The sequence below is a fragment of the Aythya ferina genome (genome assembly GCF_964211825.1).
Source record: "Aythya ferina genome assembly, contig: HAP1_SCAFFOLD_132, whole genome shotgun sequence".
NCBI classification, from domain to species: domain Eukaryota; kingdom Metazoa; phylum Chordata; class Aves; order Anseriformes; family Anatidae; genus Aythya; species Aythya ferina.
In genome coordinates this window covers 240,926-260,051 of record NW_028181393.1, presented here as the reverse complement: position 1 = coordinate 260,051, position 19,126 = coordinate 240,926, and the positions used below count along the sequence as shown (strand labels likewise).

Genomic DNA, 19,126 nt, shown 5'->3' with positions numbered 1-19,126 from the left:
CGCAGCGGTGGTTCTGACGTGCCTTAAATCACCTCTCCGCAGAATATCTCGGGTCTGTACGCTCAAATAACGCAGTATTTGAGAAATAACGCCCAGAGCTCACACTCTGAGTGCAGCCCAACAGCACCGAAGCACCGGTAGGCTAAACATTCCAAACCTGGCAACAAGGCTGACCCAAGCAACAGCACGGAACCCTTCTGCACCTTCAGCGTGGACATCAGCGTAAGGAAACACAGACCTCCTCGATCCAAATTTTAAGCGAGAAACGCAAAAGGTCACCCAACCGGCTTGTTTTCAGCAAGCTAAAGGAGAAATTAAGGCGACAACCGGGTGCATCCAGAGTTAGTCAGATCCTGAAGGCAGTTCCTTGGGGGAACGGAGGAGCAACGCGCCAGATGAGGGCTGCCTTACAGCGCACCCCTTAGAAGCACTGCTACGGAAGGAAGGCAGAAGGCTGGAACTCGAAAGAACTCGCAAGGCGCCCGTTAAGGGGGAAATCTTTCATTTTTTTCTCAGCAGAACCTCCCCTCTCCCTCCCCCCTCGCCCCCCCCATGAAGGCAGACCGGGGACTCTTTGCTTCCTTAGGGAGAGGGCAGGGACGGGGCAGGGTGGTGGGACAGATGGCCAGAGGTTCGGATGGACGGACAGACAGCCGGACAGAGGGCCCAGCAAGGCCTGACGAAGGGCTCAGGAGCGGGAGGGAAGGGCAGGGCGAGGGGAAAGGCAGAGAAGTACAAATCTCTTTTTCCTTGTGATAACTTTTCTTGACCAAAAAACACGATTGTGAATGAGGCAAAATGAAAGATGTAACATGGGGACGTGCGGATACTCACGATGATGCAGCCTTCTATCCGCATGTTCGCTGTGCTGCTGGGATAGCAGCTGCGGGAGCCTGGCAGCAGAGGGCAGTGAAGCCAAGCAGCTGGGATCCGTCTCTGGGGAAGGGGGCACTGAGAAAGCGCTTGCAAACGGGGCACAAGCCCTCAGCCTCTGGAGGCGGCGCCTGTCAGGCGTGAAGGAAAGGGATCCCTTCTGGGAAGATGCTGTGGGCTTGCTGAGGCTCGAAGAACAGACGGTGCTGGCTGCTACCAGCGTGCTGCAGCAGCGGCAAGACAGAGCCGTGGTGGTTTTCCTCAGCTGGGCAGCTGAGCTCCAGCACAAGCGCTCTCTCCCTGCCCCTCCTCCAACGCCAAGGGGAGAAAAGAGGCTGGCAAGGGCTCAAGGGCTGCCAGAAGGACAGGGAGATCACTCCACAAGGAGCGTCACGGGCAAAGCAGGCTCAGCACAGCCTGTTCCAGTCCAGCCCGGGGCCTGCTCCTGCGGGGGCTCTCCACAGGCCGCGGCCTCCACCAGGCCACAGCCACCTGCTCCACCGGGGGCTCCTCCACCCGCAGGGGGGCTGCAGCGTGGAGATCTGCTCCACGGGGGACCCATGGGCTGCAGGGGGACAGCCTGCTCCACCAGGGGCCTCTCCCTGCACAGGCCGCAGGGGAACTGCTGCTGTGAGCCTGGAGCACCTCCTGCCTCCTGCTGCACGGACCTTGGGGACTGCACAGAGCTTTCTCACTCCTCCCTGAGCCAGACGCTGCTGGGCAGCAGCTTTTGTTCCCTTTCTTAGATGCAAGATCTTCTTAAATTCATCAGCGTAAGGAAACACAGACCTCCTCGATCCAAATTTTAAGCGAGAAACGCAAAAGGTCACCCAACCGGCTTGTTTTCAGCAAGCTAAAGGAGAAATTAAGGCGACAACCGGGTGCATCCAGAGTTAGTCAGATCCTGAAGGCAGTTCCTTGGGGGAACGGAGGAGCAACGCGCCAGATGAGGGCTGCCTTACAGCGCACCCCTTAGAGGCACTGCTACGGAAGGAAGGCAGAAGGCTGGAACTCGAAAGAACTAGCAAGGCGCCCGTTAAGGGGGAAATCTTTCATTTTTTTCTCAGCAGAACCTCCCCTCTCCCTCCCCCCCCCCCCCCCCCCCCATGAAGGCAGACCGGGGACTCTTTGCTTCCTTAGGGAGAGGGCAGGGACGGGGCAGGGTGGTGGGACAGATGGCCAGAGGTTCGGATGGACGGACAGACAGCCGGACAGAGGGCCCAGCAAGGCCTGACGAAGGGCTCAGGAGCGGGAGGGAAGGGCAGGGCGAGGGGAAAGGCAGAGAAGTACAAATCTCTTTTTCCTTGTGATAACTTTTCTTGACCAAAAAACACGACTGTGAATGAGGCAAAATGAAAGATGTAACATGGGGACGTGCGGATACTCACGATGATGCAGCCTTCTATCCGCATGTTCACCTGCTCATAGAGCCACACCTGGATCCTCGACCTCTGCAGAACGAAGGAGGAGAGTAAGTCGGGCCACAAACACTGAGCACTTTTGTTCTCTCATGTGTTCAGAAATACCTGCTAGCCACAGCCACGACAGCTCCCAAACGCTCCGAGGAGCAACTCTCAGGGGCAGTTCCAATGTGCAATCTGACATTTGAGCGTTATACCATCGGGTGAATACTACACGTTTGGTGAAGAACACGTTTCCAGTCACAAGGGAACACCCCTGCATGCCCGGCTACACGAGGGGGAAATGCCGGGCTCCTTGTGCCCACCAGCACACCGCACAGCTCTCCATCCCCCACAAACCCGTCCCGGGACACAGCCAGGAGCCGAAAACTCACCGAGGGGAATCCCCAGACCCTCCCCACTCCCCCCACACTCCCCAAATCCCCATCCCCGCCCCCTCCCCGCGGTACTCACGTTCTGCAGGTAGCGGAAGATGAGGTTCTGGGGCGCTGCGTTAAGGGCTCAGCACGGGGACGACAGTTCCGGGCTCGGGACAAGGCCCCAAACCCCACAGCGAGGCCTCAGGGCCCCGCGACAAGGCCTCAAGGCCCGGGCCGAGCCCCCTGAGGTCCGAGCCGCCCCCCACCCACCTCCCCGGCACCCCCCAGCCGCAGGAAGGATACGATGGGCTGCACCATCACCTTCTGCACCTTCTGGCCCTGCCCGCGGTACGCCATGGCTGCTGCCGCCTCGCCGCTCCCGCTCCCAGCACCGCAGCCAGAAGAGGCGAAGGCTGATGGTAGAACAGGGCTTCTTGGGGTGAAGGGAAAGCGAGGGCAGGTGGGCGCAGTCTCTGAGCTCTCCTCCTCCTGATTTGGCTTTTTCTCCCCCATTTCTGAGCCGCCAGAAGTCCCCGTGAAGTCCTTCGGCACGATGAAGGCCTGCGTGAGCTCCAGCAGCAGTTTCGTCGGCGGAGGTTTTCCCTGGTGGGGCCGGGGCGTCACAGCACACACACACACACACACACACACAGAGACGCGTGGTTTTGTCCAAACATTAAGTATTTACAACAAATTCGACAAGCGCTTTTCCTCTGCCAGCAGCAAATGCCTGAGGGCCCCCACAGCTTCACAAATCATAGCGGGAAGTGCCTACCGTGCCGCGAAAAGTTCGGAAAATAATTCAAAATTGATCTGCTAGGGGAAAAAAAACGATGGCTGGTGGCAGGGTACACAATACACCCGAATCTCAGCTCTGTCCTCCGCAGGGTCAGTGCCCACGCCCAAGTGCGATGCTGATGGCACCCGAACATTTGCTGTAGCAGGCAGCAGAGCCAGCAGCTCAGGGGAGCAAGTTTTAAAACCAAGAGGCACTTAAACAACCCTTCATCGACCCTGTGACTGTGGCAGAGTCCCGACTGCTCGCCCCGGAGTCCTCACACAGGCAAAAAGCACCAACCAAAGCCTGGGGGAACTTTGGTATAGCACAAGAGAAGGGAGTGGGGGTAGTGGAGCCGCATGGCAGAGCTGCTGCTTTTCACCATTTGATCCTCCCTGATAATTGAAAGGAAGGCTGGGTGGGCTGACCCCCACCCCCATTCCTGGCAGCAAGTTTGGTCCACAACACACTGGAATAACGATTCTGCTCCCTCCCACCCCTACAGCTTCATCATCTGACACGGGTACAGTCAAAACAATGGCATACACGAGTAAAAGTCAAGAGTTGACATAGTAACTCCAGGATTTGGCTATCAACTGTCCGAGAAATCAGAACACCGAAGCTTCACAATGTGCCCAACATCGAGTTGTGCCAAGGGCGGAGGAAGGAAGAAGCTTTACATTTAAGCCTTCAGAGCATCGCTCCATCAGAAGATCGATTTGCAGCCACCATGGCGTGCCAATGGAGATCTTTCTGTGCCAAAAGAAGTGCTTTGTCCTCTCGATATCGAAGGTAACCACCTATAGTTACAGAACGGATGCACAAGACCTTAACTCTGACCAGCAGGGAAATTTAGGACAACTGAGCGCAGATTCTGCCAATTTCTACCACTTCGGACTGTGCTTTAAGTCTCATTGCAAAGCCTCAGTTAGAAAAAGGATCACCTCGGGGTATCCAACAAGAAGAATAGTTTTAATTTTTATTTTTTTTTTTTAATTATACCCTAGGACTACGCAGTTCAACTGTCAATCATCTCAGAGAGTTCAAGGAGGAGGTCATCCTCGTCCTTCCCTGGGTCTAAGTCGATTTCAGCTTCCAGTCTGCCTCCTGAGATTTCCCAAAGTAGCTTCTCAAAATCTTCATCCGCAGATAAGGGCACGTTCCCTGTGGAACTCAGCCAGCGTGTCCGTGCCTCTTCTGGCTGGGAAGAAGCTGAGGTCGAGGTCTCGAGATCCATCTCCATCTGCTCCTCAAATCGTTCCGGGCTTCCAAGACGCACTTCAGGTCTTGGGAGAGCAAGAAAGAACAATCAGGATATGCCATTTCTTAACGGGAAATCCTTTTCCTGCAAACCGGCTCTTAAAACTGTAGGCAAGCCCTCCTATGCTTCAATCTTACACAGGGATTGTTATCAATCAACCCAGGGCTACATTTAGAGCCCGATGTGTTACCAGGTACATTTTTCAGTCTGGGGGTTTATCTGTGAAGCCAGGGCACCTGGAGTTGAGGTGGCATTCTTGAGGACCAAAAGGCAGAGGACACTACTCATCATCTATCACCTCACGAGGAAGTAGAACTTCACCTCATCCTCGTTCAGGTATTCAGACAACCCAAGAAGTCACCGGAAAGCTGTGCTGACTTGCAGCATTTCAAGAAAGCCTAATTAAGCAATCCTGCTAGCTGCTAGAAAGTGGTTTCAGGTGACTTATTCCTTTGATGGATTTTGGCTTCAATTATCTCAGAACCCTCATTTTTTCCCACATGTGACAGAACTTATGTTTCCCTGGGGATATACACTGATTAAGAAAAAGAACAAGTTGGGGTTGTCACCTGTTTTGGGGATTTTCTTCAAGTCTGATGGCTGGGACGTGCTCCGGCACGTCTGAAACACCCTAGAAAGCAGCAAAACAGTATTTATGACACATGGGTAAAAGATTCCTTAATAGCTTTTTCCTCCACACTGCTTCTCCTCTGGCATTGCGGAGCCGTGGCCAAAATACAAAACCAAGGTGCTCCTGAAGAAAGTTCACATTCACCTGGAGGTTACTCACGATCTGGTGTCTTTTAAGAACATGGCATTAATGGACAAAATCCCCCACACCAGAGAAATCACAGCATCAGAGTACCGGTTAAAGAGTGCCATTCATCTCATAAATACAGAAGGGTTCTACAAGCATCCTGGAGACAGCTACTGGATTTCTAAGGAAACAGAAGGCCTGCAGAACGTTTGAGTTTTCCACCTTTTCAAACAGAGGAGGGTAGAAATTTAACAAGGGATCCATCGCTGCATTAGCCCCTGGCCTTACCATGGCTGCTTTTCTGGCTGGAGGTCCCATCATGTCAGCATCAAAGGCAGTCTGTAGTTCCACAGCTGCTATGGCAGACGGGTAACTCCCAGGTGCCTTACGTTTCAGTGCCTTCTTCTTGGGGAAAGTGACTTTCCCACGCGAAGGCTTCGCAGATGTCATAAAGTTGGCTAGAGTAAAAGGAAGAGAGAACTGATACAGTCTTGCTCTGCCTCAGGAAAAATCCAGGTTCTCTTAATCATTTCCACAGTCCTTCTACACACTTAAATGCATTTGGCCAGCACAATTACACCGCCATTGCCTGGATTCTCAGGAATCTTTTCCACATAGTAAACTCTGTCTACCAACAAGCCATACAAAGGAACAAAGAAACCGAAGAGCTACAGTAAATAATAATCCAGGACAAGGGAAACCTCAGACACATAGCAATCCTAAGTGCAAGCTAGGTTCACAAATATAGACAGCTTTTATATTTAAAGTCCTGCTCCCGCTAGGAAAGGAAAAAGCAGCAGTTATAGTAGGACAAGAGTGTATGCAACTCTTGTACCAGCTTCCTCTCCCTTGCAGTGATGTCCCACAGTTAAGTTGTTCTACAAAGTCCACATTTGTAGTGGCATTTTCTAGTCTCCCGTTCCTTACCTAACATCTGGCTGGCAGGAAAAGAAGCAAACTAAGAAAAAGAAAGTACACCCTTCGCTTCGTAGCACTGCGTGGCAAAATGCACCCAGCCAGAGTTACAGCATGAGAATTGTCATCTTCTGTCTGTATTTCAGAAGACAACCTAAGTAACTCTTAACCTTCAACACTTACTTTTAGCTTCCTGGCCCTGAAATTGAGCTGCCACTTTCCCTGCTGGTTCAGTATTAAAGAAGCCAGCAGTAGATTTGACAGCAGCTTCCTCCTGCCGAAGCTTCTCTTGTTGTTCTCTCTGTTGCCACTTCTCCCACCGTCTCTCTTCAAAGCTCTTCTCTGGACATTTACGAGTTCCACTCTGCTGAGTGGGCTAGAAGGAAAGAAAAGTAGTGCATGAGTAGGACAAAAAAAATAAATAAAATCCGTGGAGATTTCGTTAAGAAAATCTGATCAGCAATCCCTCCAAAATGGTCTTGATGTGGAACAGCATATTAATCTCGTTCAGGTTACTGTTGGTTTTTTTGTTTGTTTGTTTGTTTGTTTTCCCATAAAATTCTGCCTGTAACAAGAGCCATGCTTTACTATGGACGCAGTCTCACATATCTGCAATATCCACTACGGCAAGCTTCTTTAAACAGCTAGGGTGTTCTGCTGTACATCTATTTATCACATTCTTTTTAAGCAGCAGAAAGTCATGCAAGTTCCCCTATACAGTATCCACTGACAGATTGATTTCCTTGAACACAGAACTCTGGCCTTCTGTATTAAATCCTTCATGTCTGACAGATCAAGTCAGTAAGAACAAAAAGAATTCCCTCCACGTTAACTGTGTAGATTTCAGCTGGTGCTAACAGGGTTTCTTTCTTGCTGTGGTATAAACAGACTGATTCCAAGTTTGAGGATTACAGAGTTGTCTGGAAATGCTGCTGGCGATAGGATTTAGACTGCACTGCAGCTCCTACCAGCTGCTGAAGGGTAAGAACACACTCAAGAGGGTGGCACACGGTGAGTAACAAAACTTGTCAGAATTATCAGAAATTGTACGAATGTATGTGTGTCTTCACAGAGGACTCACCTGTACATCAGGTCCAGAGGAAAGTTTAGGAAAAGGCCGGTTCAATTCCACTGCCTTCTTTTCTTCTTTTTCAGGTGCTTTAAAAAAAGACAAAAAAAAGTGTTGTCAACGGCAGAAATAAAGAAAGCTGGGTACTTGTTTCCTTTGTGCATTTATTTCCTTGTGTCCCATGAGAGAGAGAGAGAAAGGCTACAATGTGCAAGCCATTCAGCATTTATCCATGAAGCAGATCCTGAGCAAACTGAACTTGCTCAATATGGGAAGCACCTCACTGGGGCAGGCATTAAAGCATCTTATTACCTGTTAGTTTTGTGCTCCATAAAGATTTCTGCTCTGCTGGGGCAGGTCCGGGTTGTGCTGAGGGAGCTGGCACATCTCCTTCACTCTGCTGCATCCGCAGAGCTTTCTCACGCTTTATTTCTTCCAAGGTTTTAACACGCACTTCTCCTTCTGGCTTGACTTTTCCTGCCGGCTCCTTCGCCTGCCCTTTGCTGGGCCCGGACAGAGCGAGCTGCTTCTTGGACTCACCCTGAATTTTGCTCTTGCTATGGCATTCTCCTGCTTTTTTCTTCTCTTCTACCAAGCGATTATTCTTTTTTTCAGACAAGGCTTCAGAGAAAGTTTGCATGCGACCTGCACGAGCAGCTCTTGCCCCTGCGCTGGAATCTTCAGTTTTACCGTGCCCTTCAGCCTCGGCTTTGGCTTGAGGTTCGCGTCTCTGAAGAGCTTTCTCACGACGGATTTCCTCCAGTGTTTTCACATGGATCTCTCCCATCGGCTTAGCAGCCTTCCCTGTCATCATCAAGAAATGAGGAGAAGCACCAACATTTAAAGAGAGTCCAGCAATATTTTAAGTCTCCAAAATTTGTCAGAGCACTAAGGAAAACTCATCTTGAGCGTTCCCAATAATGCATCTTAGAACAATATCCTTAGAACAACATTCTCCTCCTCCTCTGAGCCACTTGTATTTTGAAGACCAGCCCTATCCAGAGAGAACTGCTACACAGAAATGCTGCTTTACTTTATTACTTTTTCAGACTGCATTTCAAATTCCTGCTCCTGGCAGTGGTTCTATTCTAATTGTACGTAACGGTTCACAGAAGCAGCTAAAAACCTCGACAAGGCACAAGTAGAAAATAAACACACACCTAGAGCCAGAGTTCTGATAGTGGCTGTCAGAAGAGCTTCAGCACTCAACCAAGAGGCGTCAGTTCTTTGTTTTCGTTTAAATTAGTTTGTAGGGATGTATGAAAGCAGTCCAAGTTCGTGGAAAGGACGGAGGAGAAAGCATATTTAAGATCTAGCTGTTACCTCTCTCAGTACTGGTCTGTTTAGGAGGTAATCCCAGCCTGTCCTTCAGAGACTTGGGAACTCGAACTGCAAAACAGAAAAAGAACGAATTAGGGAGGCTGCATAATGTCAACTTCAGGTTCACATTTCAAAACAAGACAGGAAAGGTAACTTTGAATCCCAGTGATTACGACCTCAGCCAACATGCAAAAAGAAACATCACTGGAAAAGGACAAACAGAAAGACTAAAAACGAAACCCAGGAATCCAATCCAGATGCCCGTTTAGTACCTGTCTCTCTCTTGGGTGCTTTGTCAGCATTTCCCGGAGCCTCTACCTTCTTCCCCAGCCTTTCAGCAAGGCTGCGCTTCACTGGAAGGCTGCCTACATCATCTTCAGAGAAAACAAGGAATATTGTAAGAACTTTTCTTTGCAGGAAGGTTTGAGAACAGTCAACAATAAGCTTCTCTTTTTCAAGCATATTTTCATAGAATTGCCTTTCAGCTGCTAAATGATTTTTTTTTTTTTTTTCCATTTCTGCCGTCAACACAGATCTCCACTGCAATGTATTTTCCTTTCATACATCACAAATACTCTTTAATGCAGTCATATATAGAAGGCAGCACCTACGTAACAGCTCGTAAAAAGTTCTCACCCGCGGAGGCTTTCCGTTTTCCTTGTCTATCAGCAAGATCTACTCGAACCACAGGTTCCTCCCCTAAAACAAAAGGGAATTTTTTTTTCTATTTCACAGAAACCAGTAGCCAACAGAAATATTATCCTGTTAGCCCATGTCCAAAAAACCCTAGTCAGACACTGTTTTGACAGCTAGACCACACAAACTCATATTTTAACTATAATTAACATGGAAAAAAAATATTAATAGTCTCAGTGCTTGCTTCAAATTCCAGCTGAGATAGTAGAGAGTGAATCTGAGTCTGCTTGACACCTATACTTTGTGCAGAACAAAGCTGCATAAGCAAGCAGAATATTCTTAGGTGCAAATGCTGAGAAATATTCCTTTCTAAGGTGAATGTCTACGAGTAAAAGTACTTCCACACTTTTTTCCCTTTAAAAGGCATTTGCACAGCTCTAAACAATTTATACACAAACACCTGTCATACTGTGTCCACACCTGCCACTGTACGCCTCTTTAATGCTTCAGAAATTGCTTCTTATATAGCACTGGCTTCTACAGCTCGCTCTTCTCGTTACTCTTCTGTTTTTCAGTTACCCCCCTATTGGCATACTGACACTTTTTTTTTTCTCCTGCCACTGCACTTAACCTGAGCACCAAATCTTTCCAGTACAACCAGGGACTTTAAGCATAAAAGCACGTTTTGAACAGAAGGCAGCACCAGAAGGCTAACATGGGTGAATTGTTTTAATTATTGCTTAACCCTCCAGTTTAGGAGTAATGAAATCAAAACAAAAGCATTCATTATTACCTTTCTTGGAAGACACTGTCACAGTTCTCACCACTGTCCGGACATTTTCCTCTTCTGGAGCAGGAAAAATCATAGAATCAACGGGACGAAGAGAAGATCTTGAAGAACCTTCTGTTCAGAGCAACCAAAACATAAGGAAGTTTACCCAACATAAAAAACTATCACAAAGAACAAAAAACTTTAAATGATTTGTTACTGTCAAAAATACAGCAAGCAGAGCATGTAAAGAAGAGAGGTGACTAATTTGCCTCTGGTTGCCCTTTGGACTCCCATTTAGAATACCAGCTGGCTGAGAATCAGGTTGCTTTATGCCCCCAGCTAAAAATGGAAGTCTGTCCCTCAAGCAGCTCCCAGTCACCATCACCTGCCGTGAACAGGATAAGAAAGTAGGCAATATTAACTCACCACCGTGTCTCTTATTTTTTTCCTTCATCTTCTGCCATTTGATTTCCTCAAGTGTTTTTATTCCAAAATTCAGATTGCCCTCTGAAAACAGGAAACAGTTCATGAGACAGGCTTAGAGGCACTCACTGAGGACCACAGGTCCTCAGGCTTCTTAGCGCTCAGGAACTTTCTGAAGTATTTCGAATAAAGCCTGTCAACACTCCTCACAAGTGAAAGAGCCATAGAACCAATGGCATTTTGCCCCTCCTTTCATCCTTCAGGGTTCAAAATGTAGTTTTAATTTTAATCCATTTACACAATATTAGATCCCTCTATCGTTAGATATGGCTTATCAGCAGTGGTTGCAAGGCTGCACGTGCAGCCATTTAAACTCCATGCTGTGGCCCTGTTTTGTTCTCCAAAAGTAAAGAAAAGGAGTTCACCTTTCTGACCCAATGGGCACATGATGGTATTAATGGCAGAAATGAGATCATGGAAATAACCGACTCCATTCAGCACCCCTACATTTTGTTGTGTTTTTACACCACGCTGCTTTTGACTTAACTGTCAAGTTCTTCTGATTTATCCTACTAAGGTGCTGGCATACCTTGTTTAGTAGTAATAGAACTGCCTTTCCGAGTGGAAATCACCCGTAACCCATTTTTGCCTTCCGCAGCTGGATGCTGGACGGGCGTTTTAGTTTCTTCTCCTTCCTCAGAAAGTTGGTCTGAAGGGGAAAAATCGATTCAGTTATGCATAGACCAGGTTGGTCATGATTACGTAGCTCATGCAGTGACACTTCAGCCCATGGTTCATACAAAAAACTTTGTTGCTGTTTTGTTTTTTTTTGTTTGTTTGTTTGTTTGTTTGTTTGTTTTTAAACAGCTACACTGACCTGATGAACTCCTAAGTAGAATACACTAGGACAAAACATCTAGGACTCTAGATTCTCTCTGCAGCTTTAACTACTACACAACACATTGCTCTTCAGACAGAAAAAAGAAATTTCCTTCCTAGTTTCACATAGAACTTTACACAAAAGACCAGCTAAAGCCAGGAGTGGTTCTAAGCTTTCCTCCAACGTTTCAGCTTCTGTCCACTGACTGCCAGACAAAGCCGCCAGTGACCTGGCCAGACTGCCTGCCCTATCGCTAGTCAGACCTCAGGTCATCTGTGATTTATACACTCATTTACAGCACAGATTCCTTCCAAGAACCAAAGATTTAACACATTCATTTACAGCACAAATTCCTTCAAGAACCAAAGATTTAACACATTCATTTACAGCACAAATTCCTTCAAGAAACAAAGATTTACACAATCATTTACAGCACAAATTCCTTCCAAGAACCAAAACATGCTCACCATCATCATCTTCATCATCATCTGCAGCATTGATTACAACTGGAGGGTGTGTAGGGCTTGGGACATTTTCAGAGTTTTCCACTTTCGTCACCCCCTTAGCTGTGGAGAGGGATTTGACTGGACAGAAAGTTTGTTTTGCTGCAGTGACATCTGAGCCACTTTCAGATCATCGTCCGCGCACTCAGGCGGACTTGGCAGTGTAGCTAGAGGAAGAGGAGGATCATCGGTAATATGGCAGTTTAAAACTTTGACCACAATGCAAAGAGATGGTAGCAAAGGCAGATAACCCGCACAGACAACGAATTCAGCATCTCCTTTTGCCCATCCCATCACTGCTTACACCGTGAACAATGATTTCCCTTCCAACAACAACACATCTCCCTACCACCCAGCAAAAGAGGAAACAACAGGAAGCAAACTGCAAGGCAAACATCACACAAAGCAAAGAGAAGCTGAGCACGAAAGCAGAAAACAAACACCAGCAGTACACTCGGTGCAGTACACCTATGACTGCAGACCTTTTCCTGCCCTCACAAATGAACAGTTACCTGACGCCCCCTACAGGATTGGCACCCACTAAGTAATACTCAAAATTAATTCTTCAGCGCTTAAAGAAAAAGGACCTAAACTCACTCTTGCTTGGTGGTAAGAATTGTCCATCGATGTAACGTCCCTTTGCATGATGAAAAGCACAGTTGGCTTTCTGACAGCCTCCCGGCTGGTTCTCCCAGTAGCAAGGAATCTCACTGCGCTTTTTCTGAAGACAGAAAGAAAGAAAAGCTCGTGATAACATGCACCTGAGGCTTGCAAAGAGATGCACAGCTCCAGATCGTGACAGCTGTCACAACACAGTGCTGAAACAGCATTCCAAAGGTCAGTTTCTCAGTTAAGTGTAGTATTTCTGGGCATATTCACAAAGTTTGCATAAGCTGTAACCACTATGCACATTTAGTTTGGTCATCACTCAGTTTGAGAAGACAGGCACTCTCAGACATCACTTGAGGGTGGCTTAAACTAATACACCTAGGATTATACTAGGATTATTCAGAGGGAAAAAGAACATCTGAAATTGCCTAGGTTAACCCTGTCTAGAACTACTTCTTGGAGACTTAGTTCTGCTGCACCTTTAACTTTCCCCACTTCCTACCCCAGGCAGCTACAACAGCGTTATCTGAAGGACTGTGGGTCAGAAGACACCTGATAGTTCATTATCAAGCCTGCTCCCATGAGGATAGAACAGCCTGTTTATTACCCCCCTGCTCCAGCACGTTTTAGCAGTCTATTTAACAGCTATTCTGCATCTCTTGAGAAAACTGTCAGCATCTAATAAAAAAAAATAAACAAATATCTTGCTAAGACATACCTAAGGCATTGATTTTATTTCCCTCTGCTTCCTCCCACCCCCTCTCTTGGTAACAGAAACCAGTATGATTTTGAAGCAAACAAATCTATCCTGCAAAAGCGCAATCAGTACACCTACGGCACTGAAAAATGCTTTTGTGGATTTATTTTGAGAACACATTGTTAGGCACTCACGTCAATTTCCATGTGTCTGAATCGGCAGACATTCCTGAAACAACGACCCTCCTGCCACAGCTTGCAGACCGTCTCATTGCCCAGAGCAGCTTCGCAGTGGCGGTAGGCACATTTGTCTCCCTGGAACCAAAAGGAAACCAACAAGGAAAATAGAGTACAGCCTCAAAAATGGCCATGCTGCTGCCTAATGGTGCTACAACTGAATTCACAATCTATCTGGTTCTCAAGTTAACCAAAGACCAGTGTGCTTCCTCCTCCTAATCTACTCCTTCCTGAAAAAAGGGGAGAAAAAAGCAAAGCAAAGGAAAGCCAGCCATACCTTGCTACAGGTAGAATAGAAATAGAAGTAGCAATCGTCTCCTTGTTTAGACATGCCGACGAGTTCTGCTAACAAGCTCGGGTTCTCTCCACAGGGACTTCCTCTGCTCTTGGAGAGAGCTGTCTTCACCCTTGCTTGGGCTGAAAGTCTTCTACTGGCTTGTGATCAGTGAAATCTTCTTTTTAAAAGTAACCCGAAAGAAAGTAACAAGTGAAAAATAATGAGGAACAAACATTTTTCCAGCTTTCTTCAGTTAATCAAATCAAGTTATCAGTCTCTCAAAGAGAGCAAAGCCTTGAAATCAGCTGTTACATGAACTAACTAAATATTAAAGTTCTGTAAAGCTGCCAGGAGCTTTGTCAGCAAGCGTTCTCTTCCACATCCTCAATAATATGACCTGGAGCACATCTGGAAGCCTGAAAACGGAGTCACTCCTTAAAAAACCACCTGATGATACATGCAAGTCAATAATCAACTATGGCTACAAATAACTTCTCTAGAACACAGTTAGGACGCATTAAACAGCACGTTCCAGGCCCTGTGGGTCTTCGATTTCACCTACCTGGACAACCTCAGCAAAGTTATCGATCTTCAAAGGCTTCCAGTTAACTGCTCCTGTAGGCCGAACCAAGACTGAATCCGTGAATTAATAATAAAGGGGTAGGAAGAATTTTCCTCCTCACTTTGCCAAGGGAACCTCTCATCCACAATTCAAACATAGGATGCGCTTTTAAACAGCTTATAACTAAGAGAGGAAGCAAGTCCATTTGAATGCTCTCTCAGACTGGATGCAGCCACGGTTAGTTAGCTCTTCAAAAAAATAAAAAACAAAAACCAAAACAAAACAAAAACAAAAAAAAAAAAAACAGCGCATTTAGAGATGAACTCGTGATTCAAAGTGGCTGCAAAAATGAGGCTCCATCTTCCACAGCCGGACAATTTAACTTTTTTTTTTTTTTTTTTTTTTAATTTAAAATTCAGCATGTTCCAATCTCTGGTCTTCAAGATTTCTTCACCTATTAAGAAAACACAAAAACCTTTCCCCGTCTTTATTACCTGTACAGCAAAAAACATACCAGTGCATCTAAATCCACTGATGTGCATACGCATACACACATCTGTGTTTATACACACACGAGGAGGGAGTGAGAGAAAGTTAGCGAGAGCGACAGTGAAAATCAGAATTTTTGCCTTTTCGACACAGAGAGCGCGTAAAAATTCTCTCATTTTGAGGGAACTAGAAAAAAATGGAGGCTCTGCAAAAGATTTTGATGAGTATGCCTTCGAGGCCGATGCTTTGTAACATGAGGGATCTGGGGGCCAGCACACAAATATGCATACGGATGTACATGCATACAGGATAAACATATCTATACACACAAGCGTGCACAGTAGATGTTGTATGATCTCCATATCGAGAACAACTCGTAGCCCTGATCAGACATGTAGAGTTGCAATCAATTAACAGCAGCAAGACAGCAGATCAAGGGTACAGCAAGCTTTGAGAGGCAGGGGAATGCTCACTTTGCCAGTGGCACGGCTGCATGATACCAAGGATTTTGAATTACTTTGATTTTTTGGAAGCAATTTGGTTTTTCTTTCTGCGCTGTAGCTGTGGTGGTTTTACCGTGCTGGGCAGCTAAACCCCACAACCGCTCTCTCACTCCCCCTCCTTTAGATGAGGAGGGGGAGAAGTAAAGCAAAGAACAACTCACGGGTTGAGATAAGGATAATTTAATTAAAGGGAAAAAATTATAATAATTAAATAAAGACTACCATGAACTAAACAATTTAACTAAGGGGAAATAAAAAGGGAAAGGGGAAAAGGAAAAATAAAAAGAAGGGAGGAAAACAAACAAACAAAATAAATGAAGGCTATATGGAAGTGCAGAGGAAAGAAATTACTCTCTACTTCCCACAAATGAGCCATGATTGACCACGTCCTTGAAGCAAGGCCTCAACGCACGCAGCCGGTGTTCGAGAGGAGGACCGACGTTTTCCCAACGAGAGCCCACCCCTCCCCTCTTCTTCCTGTTTCCACCTTTTATTGCTGAGTGGGACATCACATGGTATGGAATATCCCTTTGATTGGTTTAGGTCAGCTGCCCTAGTGATGTTTCTCTCCTCACCTTTTTGCCCACCCCCTAGGAGGGTTAGAGAAAGGCCCAATGCTGTGCCACTGCTGCTCAGCAGTACACACAACACTGGGGTGATAACACTGCTGTTCCAGCTACAAGTACAGAGTACGGCACTGTATGGGCTGCTGCAGGGAAAGTAAACATTCCAGCCAGACCCAGTACAGTAGCAAATACCACAGGTTTGCCATCACGTGCTGTTCCCTAATCCATATATCCATCATCAGCCATTGCTGCAGGATCATGAAAGGTTAGAGAAGACGACTTAGGTCCAATTTAACAGCCAATGAGTTTTCGATGAGCAGAGCTGCAACAGATTTTATTTCGCCACAAGCATTTTTTTTTCTTTTTTTCTGATATGAAGTCAGAAATTTTGATTTTTTTTTTTTTTTAAAGACACTAAATGTCACAAAACCTGCAACCAGACCAGATAAAGTTCAATTCAGAGTGATTCTGAATCCTTTCATTAAAACGCTGCACATTTCTGTGCAAATTATTTCTGACTCTTCTGGACAAAAGTGGATGAAATAGTTCTTACAAATTAATAATAAAAGGTTGGAAGCTTTTACTCACACAAACACTAGTGAATTTTCCAGGAAATATTGTTTTGGCAGGGAATTTTCCCAAATCTAAAATAAAGAGAGGAAAAGTTGGGTTCTCATATTAGTTACTGCTTTTGACTGCTGGACAAAGGGAATAAAAACAGTAGTTAAGTGCAAGGTTTCCTTCTCTTCTTTAGTATGGGTAGGAATCGTCACTTCGGACCTTTAGCACCTTCAGAAACACACCCAGTGCCATGCAGGTTCCTCTGCAGCTACTTCTAACAATTACTGGTGCTCCTTAGCATGGAAGTTTGACTCAAAACACTCTCCAGATTTAGCTCTTTTGACTGCCCAAGGAGCTCATCATTTTGCTTGTTGCCTTCCATTTTCCTGAACACACCGGGAACGCTGTTCAGAATCTGAATGGATCTGGTCTAAGGAATGGGAAGAAAGCAAAACCAACGATACCTTGCAGTATTCCAAATTCCAAAAAAGCAGTCTCATTTTAAAAAGGACCTCAAAAGCTTTTTTTTTTTTTAAACTGACATCTGCCAACATAGCAATCCAAGCGCTAAACCAACTGAAGTTGCCCCTGAAAGCCTGAATAAAAATGAGTAACTCTGGTGCACTCAGCAGGTCTGTAATAGAAGTTGGTAAGGGTTTTAGATTTCTTTTTTTTTTGCTCCAGGGTGCTGGTAAAATTTTTGCATTAAGAGATTTTGAACCTTTTGTACCAAAGAATTAGAGATGCGCTACAGTGCCAGTAGCTGGGGGTCTGGAAATACACACCAACAAGTGTCATAAGCTTTGCCTTTGCTGAAGGAAGATGAATAGTACAAAGAAAATCTGTCTAGTTTGTTTTACAGGCTTGTCTTTCTCAGTACGGAACAAACTGACCTCCCTGGTCTAACTTTGCAGTGCCTATTCTGCCTTTGTCCTGCAGAGAAGAGCAAGAAAGGAACAAATCTATTTTTGCACCCCAAAAACGCATTAGAGGAGGATTATCACACCCACCTAAGGGTACTTCCTTGTTTGTTTATAAAGCACAAAGCATTTCTCTTGGACAGTCTCTGTTGCTGGCCTCTTTTGTGCCTTCCATTTATAATAAAGATATTAAGATGCTTACCCCTTGCTTGTTTTTTTTTTTTTTTATTTGTTTGTTTGTTTGTTTTTGTTTTTTTTAAAGAACAGTGGAAGTGGAGAGTCGGATGACAAGCAAGAACAAACACTAGAAACTCCTTGTTCTGCCCCTGCTTTTTAATCACCCAGCATCACCCCGGCTGCAAAACAGCCTCTGCTGATTTACCTGCTTGTTAAAGCACCCCACAGGCTGCAAGTGCGGTGTGCTAGGTGTCAAGTTATATTTAACGGTGCACACGTAACCATTCATCTTCCCACAGTCGAAGCACAGAACAGCCTCTTGCTAACACAACTCATCCCTGCTGCTGCAAGAAACCCTAAGGCCTGCAGGAAAACCTCAAGCTAAGAGTTCCAAAGCAAAAGCAGAAAACGCATCATTTGTACTCTTTCTATTTGAGGGAATTCTAGCTGCTAAATGCTGCCTACATCTGAGGGCACGTTCTGAGGCTGCCGGGAAGGACACTCAACACCCACTGACAGCAGGAGTGCAAAGATGCCAGCCAAGAAGGCAAAGGTTAGAGCTGAACGCTGCCTCAGCTTCCTCCAGCAGCCAGCTGGGGGTCACCTTTCACCACGCTCTCTGAGACTCGGAGCACCGAGTTACCGCAGCCGCCACGTACAGCTGCTCCTTGCTGGCCCAAACTATTTGAAGAGTCTTCAGACTTCAGGGACCTGTTTTACGACAGCCTCAAGATCAAATTCATCTGTTCCTGAAGGCGCTGATCGTCCTGCTGTTTCTGTAGCTGTCAAAGAACAATCCTGAACTGAGGCACTCGTCTGATCAAACAGTGCTTCGGCACAGATTTCTCTTTAGCTTGACACATCAAGGTGAAGAGGAATCGATTCTTGCAAGCAACCTCTCAAGCAGGGATCTAATAAGGTGACCAAAACGACAGATCTGTTGTGCAGATCTGAGCACGTCACTCTGCAGGGAATCACTTTCAAGCCTAAGATGTTTCACCCATCTCCCTGCCCCAGAGCGACACAAGGAAAGCTCTTAAGCAATTGCTAGCCTCTCCTCAGTGCTCACGAGTCCCAAATCACTAATTTTACAATATATAAACCATGGCAGCTGGCACCTAGTTGGCACACGGTGACACTGCACACGTTGGCAGTGCTGTCAGGAGCTGGAAAGTCAGGGGTGAGGGGGTTAAGGGAAAACCACACATCAGTTTAGCAACTTGGCTCCCGTAGGATACTTCCTACGGCAGGAGTTTTAGCAAAGTCCCTCCCTCAGAGGGACCTGCTGGCTAATTAAAACAGGACTTCTGCTGGAGCAGTCAGAAGGCAGCAGGGTATCAGGAGATATCCAGTGGGCATCACCGTCAGCCTGTGGCAGTTTGGGGTCCAGGTATCAGTGGTTATGCGTGGTTTTCTCTGCTTCACTTTCTCCAAAGCTGTGAAAAAATAGTTCTTTTACAGCACTGTACAGTCACACGTTACGGATGGAACCAGCTGCATCAACTTCCAGTACGACGGTGTTGGAAAAAGGTGCCTTTGGTGGTCAGGAGCACAACAGCTCT

General features: G+C 46.3%; 2 protein-coding genes and 1 pseudogene across 3 annotated transcripts; all 3 read right to left on the bottom strand.

Moving 5' to 3' along the window:
* Positions 1-1,857: 1,857 nt before the first annotated feature.
* Positions 1,858-3,293, bottom strand: LOC311428748 (uncharacterized protein; the record flags this gene model as incomplete). Its single annotated transcript, XM_084540052.1, has 4 exons — positions 2,957-3,293; positions 2,748-2,774; positions 2,262-2,324; positions 1,858-1,884 (listed from the first exon to the last, which is right to left on the bottom strand). The coding sequence occupies exons 1-4, from the start codon at positions 3,164-3,166 to the stop codon at positions 1,858-1,860; spliced, it is 327 nt and encodes a 108-aa protein (XP_084396178.1). The 5' UTR covers positions 3,167-3,293.
* Positions 3,294-3,974: 681 nt separating this feature from the next.
* Positions 3,975-6,035, bottom strand: LOC311428747 (zinc finger CCCH domain-containing protein 11A-like). The gene is made up of 3 exons (XM_084540051.1): positions 5,738-6,035; positions 5,262-5,323; positions 3,975-4,717 (listed from the first exon to the last, which is right to left on the bottom strand). The coding sequence occupies exons 1-3, from the start codon at positions 5,897-5,899 to the stop codon at positions 4,450-4,452; spliced, it is 492 nt and encodes a 163-aa protein (XP_084396177.1). The 5' UTR covers positions 5,900-6,035; the 3' UTR covers positions 3,975-4,449.
* A 3,966-nt stretch (positions 6,036-10,001) lies between these two features.
* On the bottom strand, positions 10,002-15,806 carry LOC311428746 (zinc finger CCCH domain-containing protein 11A-like; annotated as a pseudogene). Its single transcript has 9 exons — positions 15,706-15,806; positions 14,349-14,401; positions 13,787-13,964; positions 13,468-13,587; positions 12,565-12,688; positions 11,932-12,134; positions 11,174-11,293; positions 10,588-10,668; positions 10,002-10,293 (listed from the first exon to the last, which is right to left on the bottom strand). The product of its transcript is annotated as a zinc finger CCCH domain-containing protein 11A-like (transcript).
* Between the last annotated feature and the right edge of the window lie 3,320 nt (positions 15,807-19,126).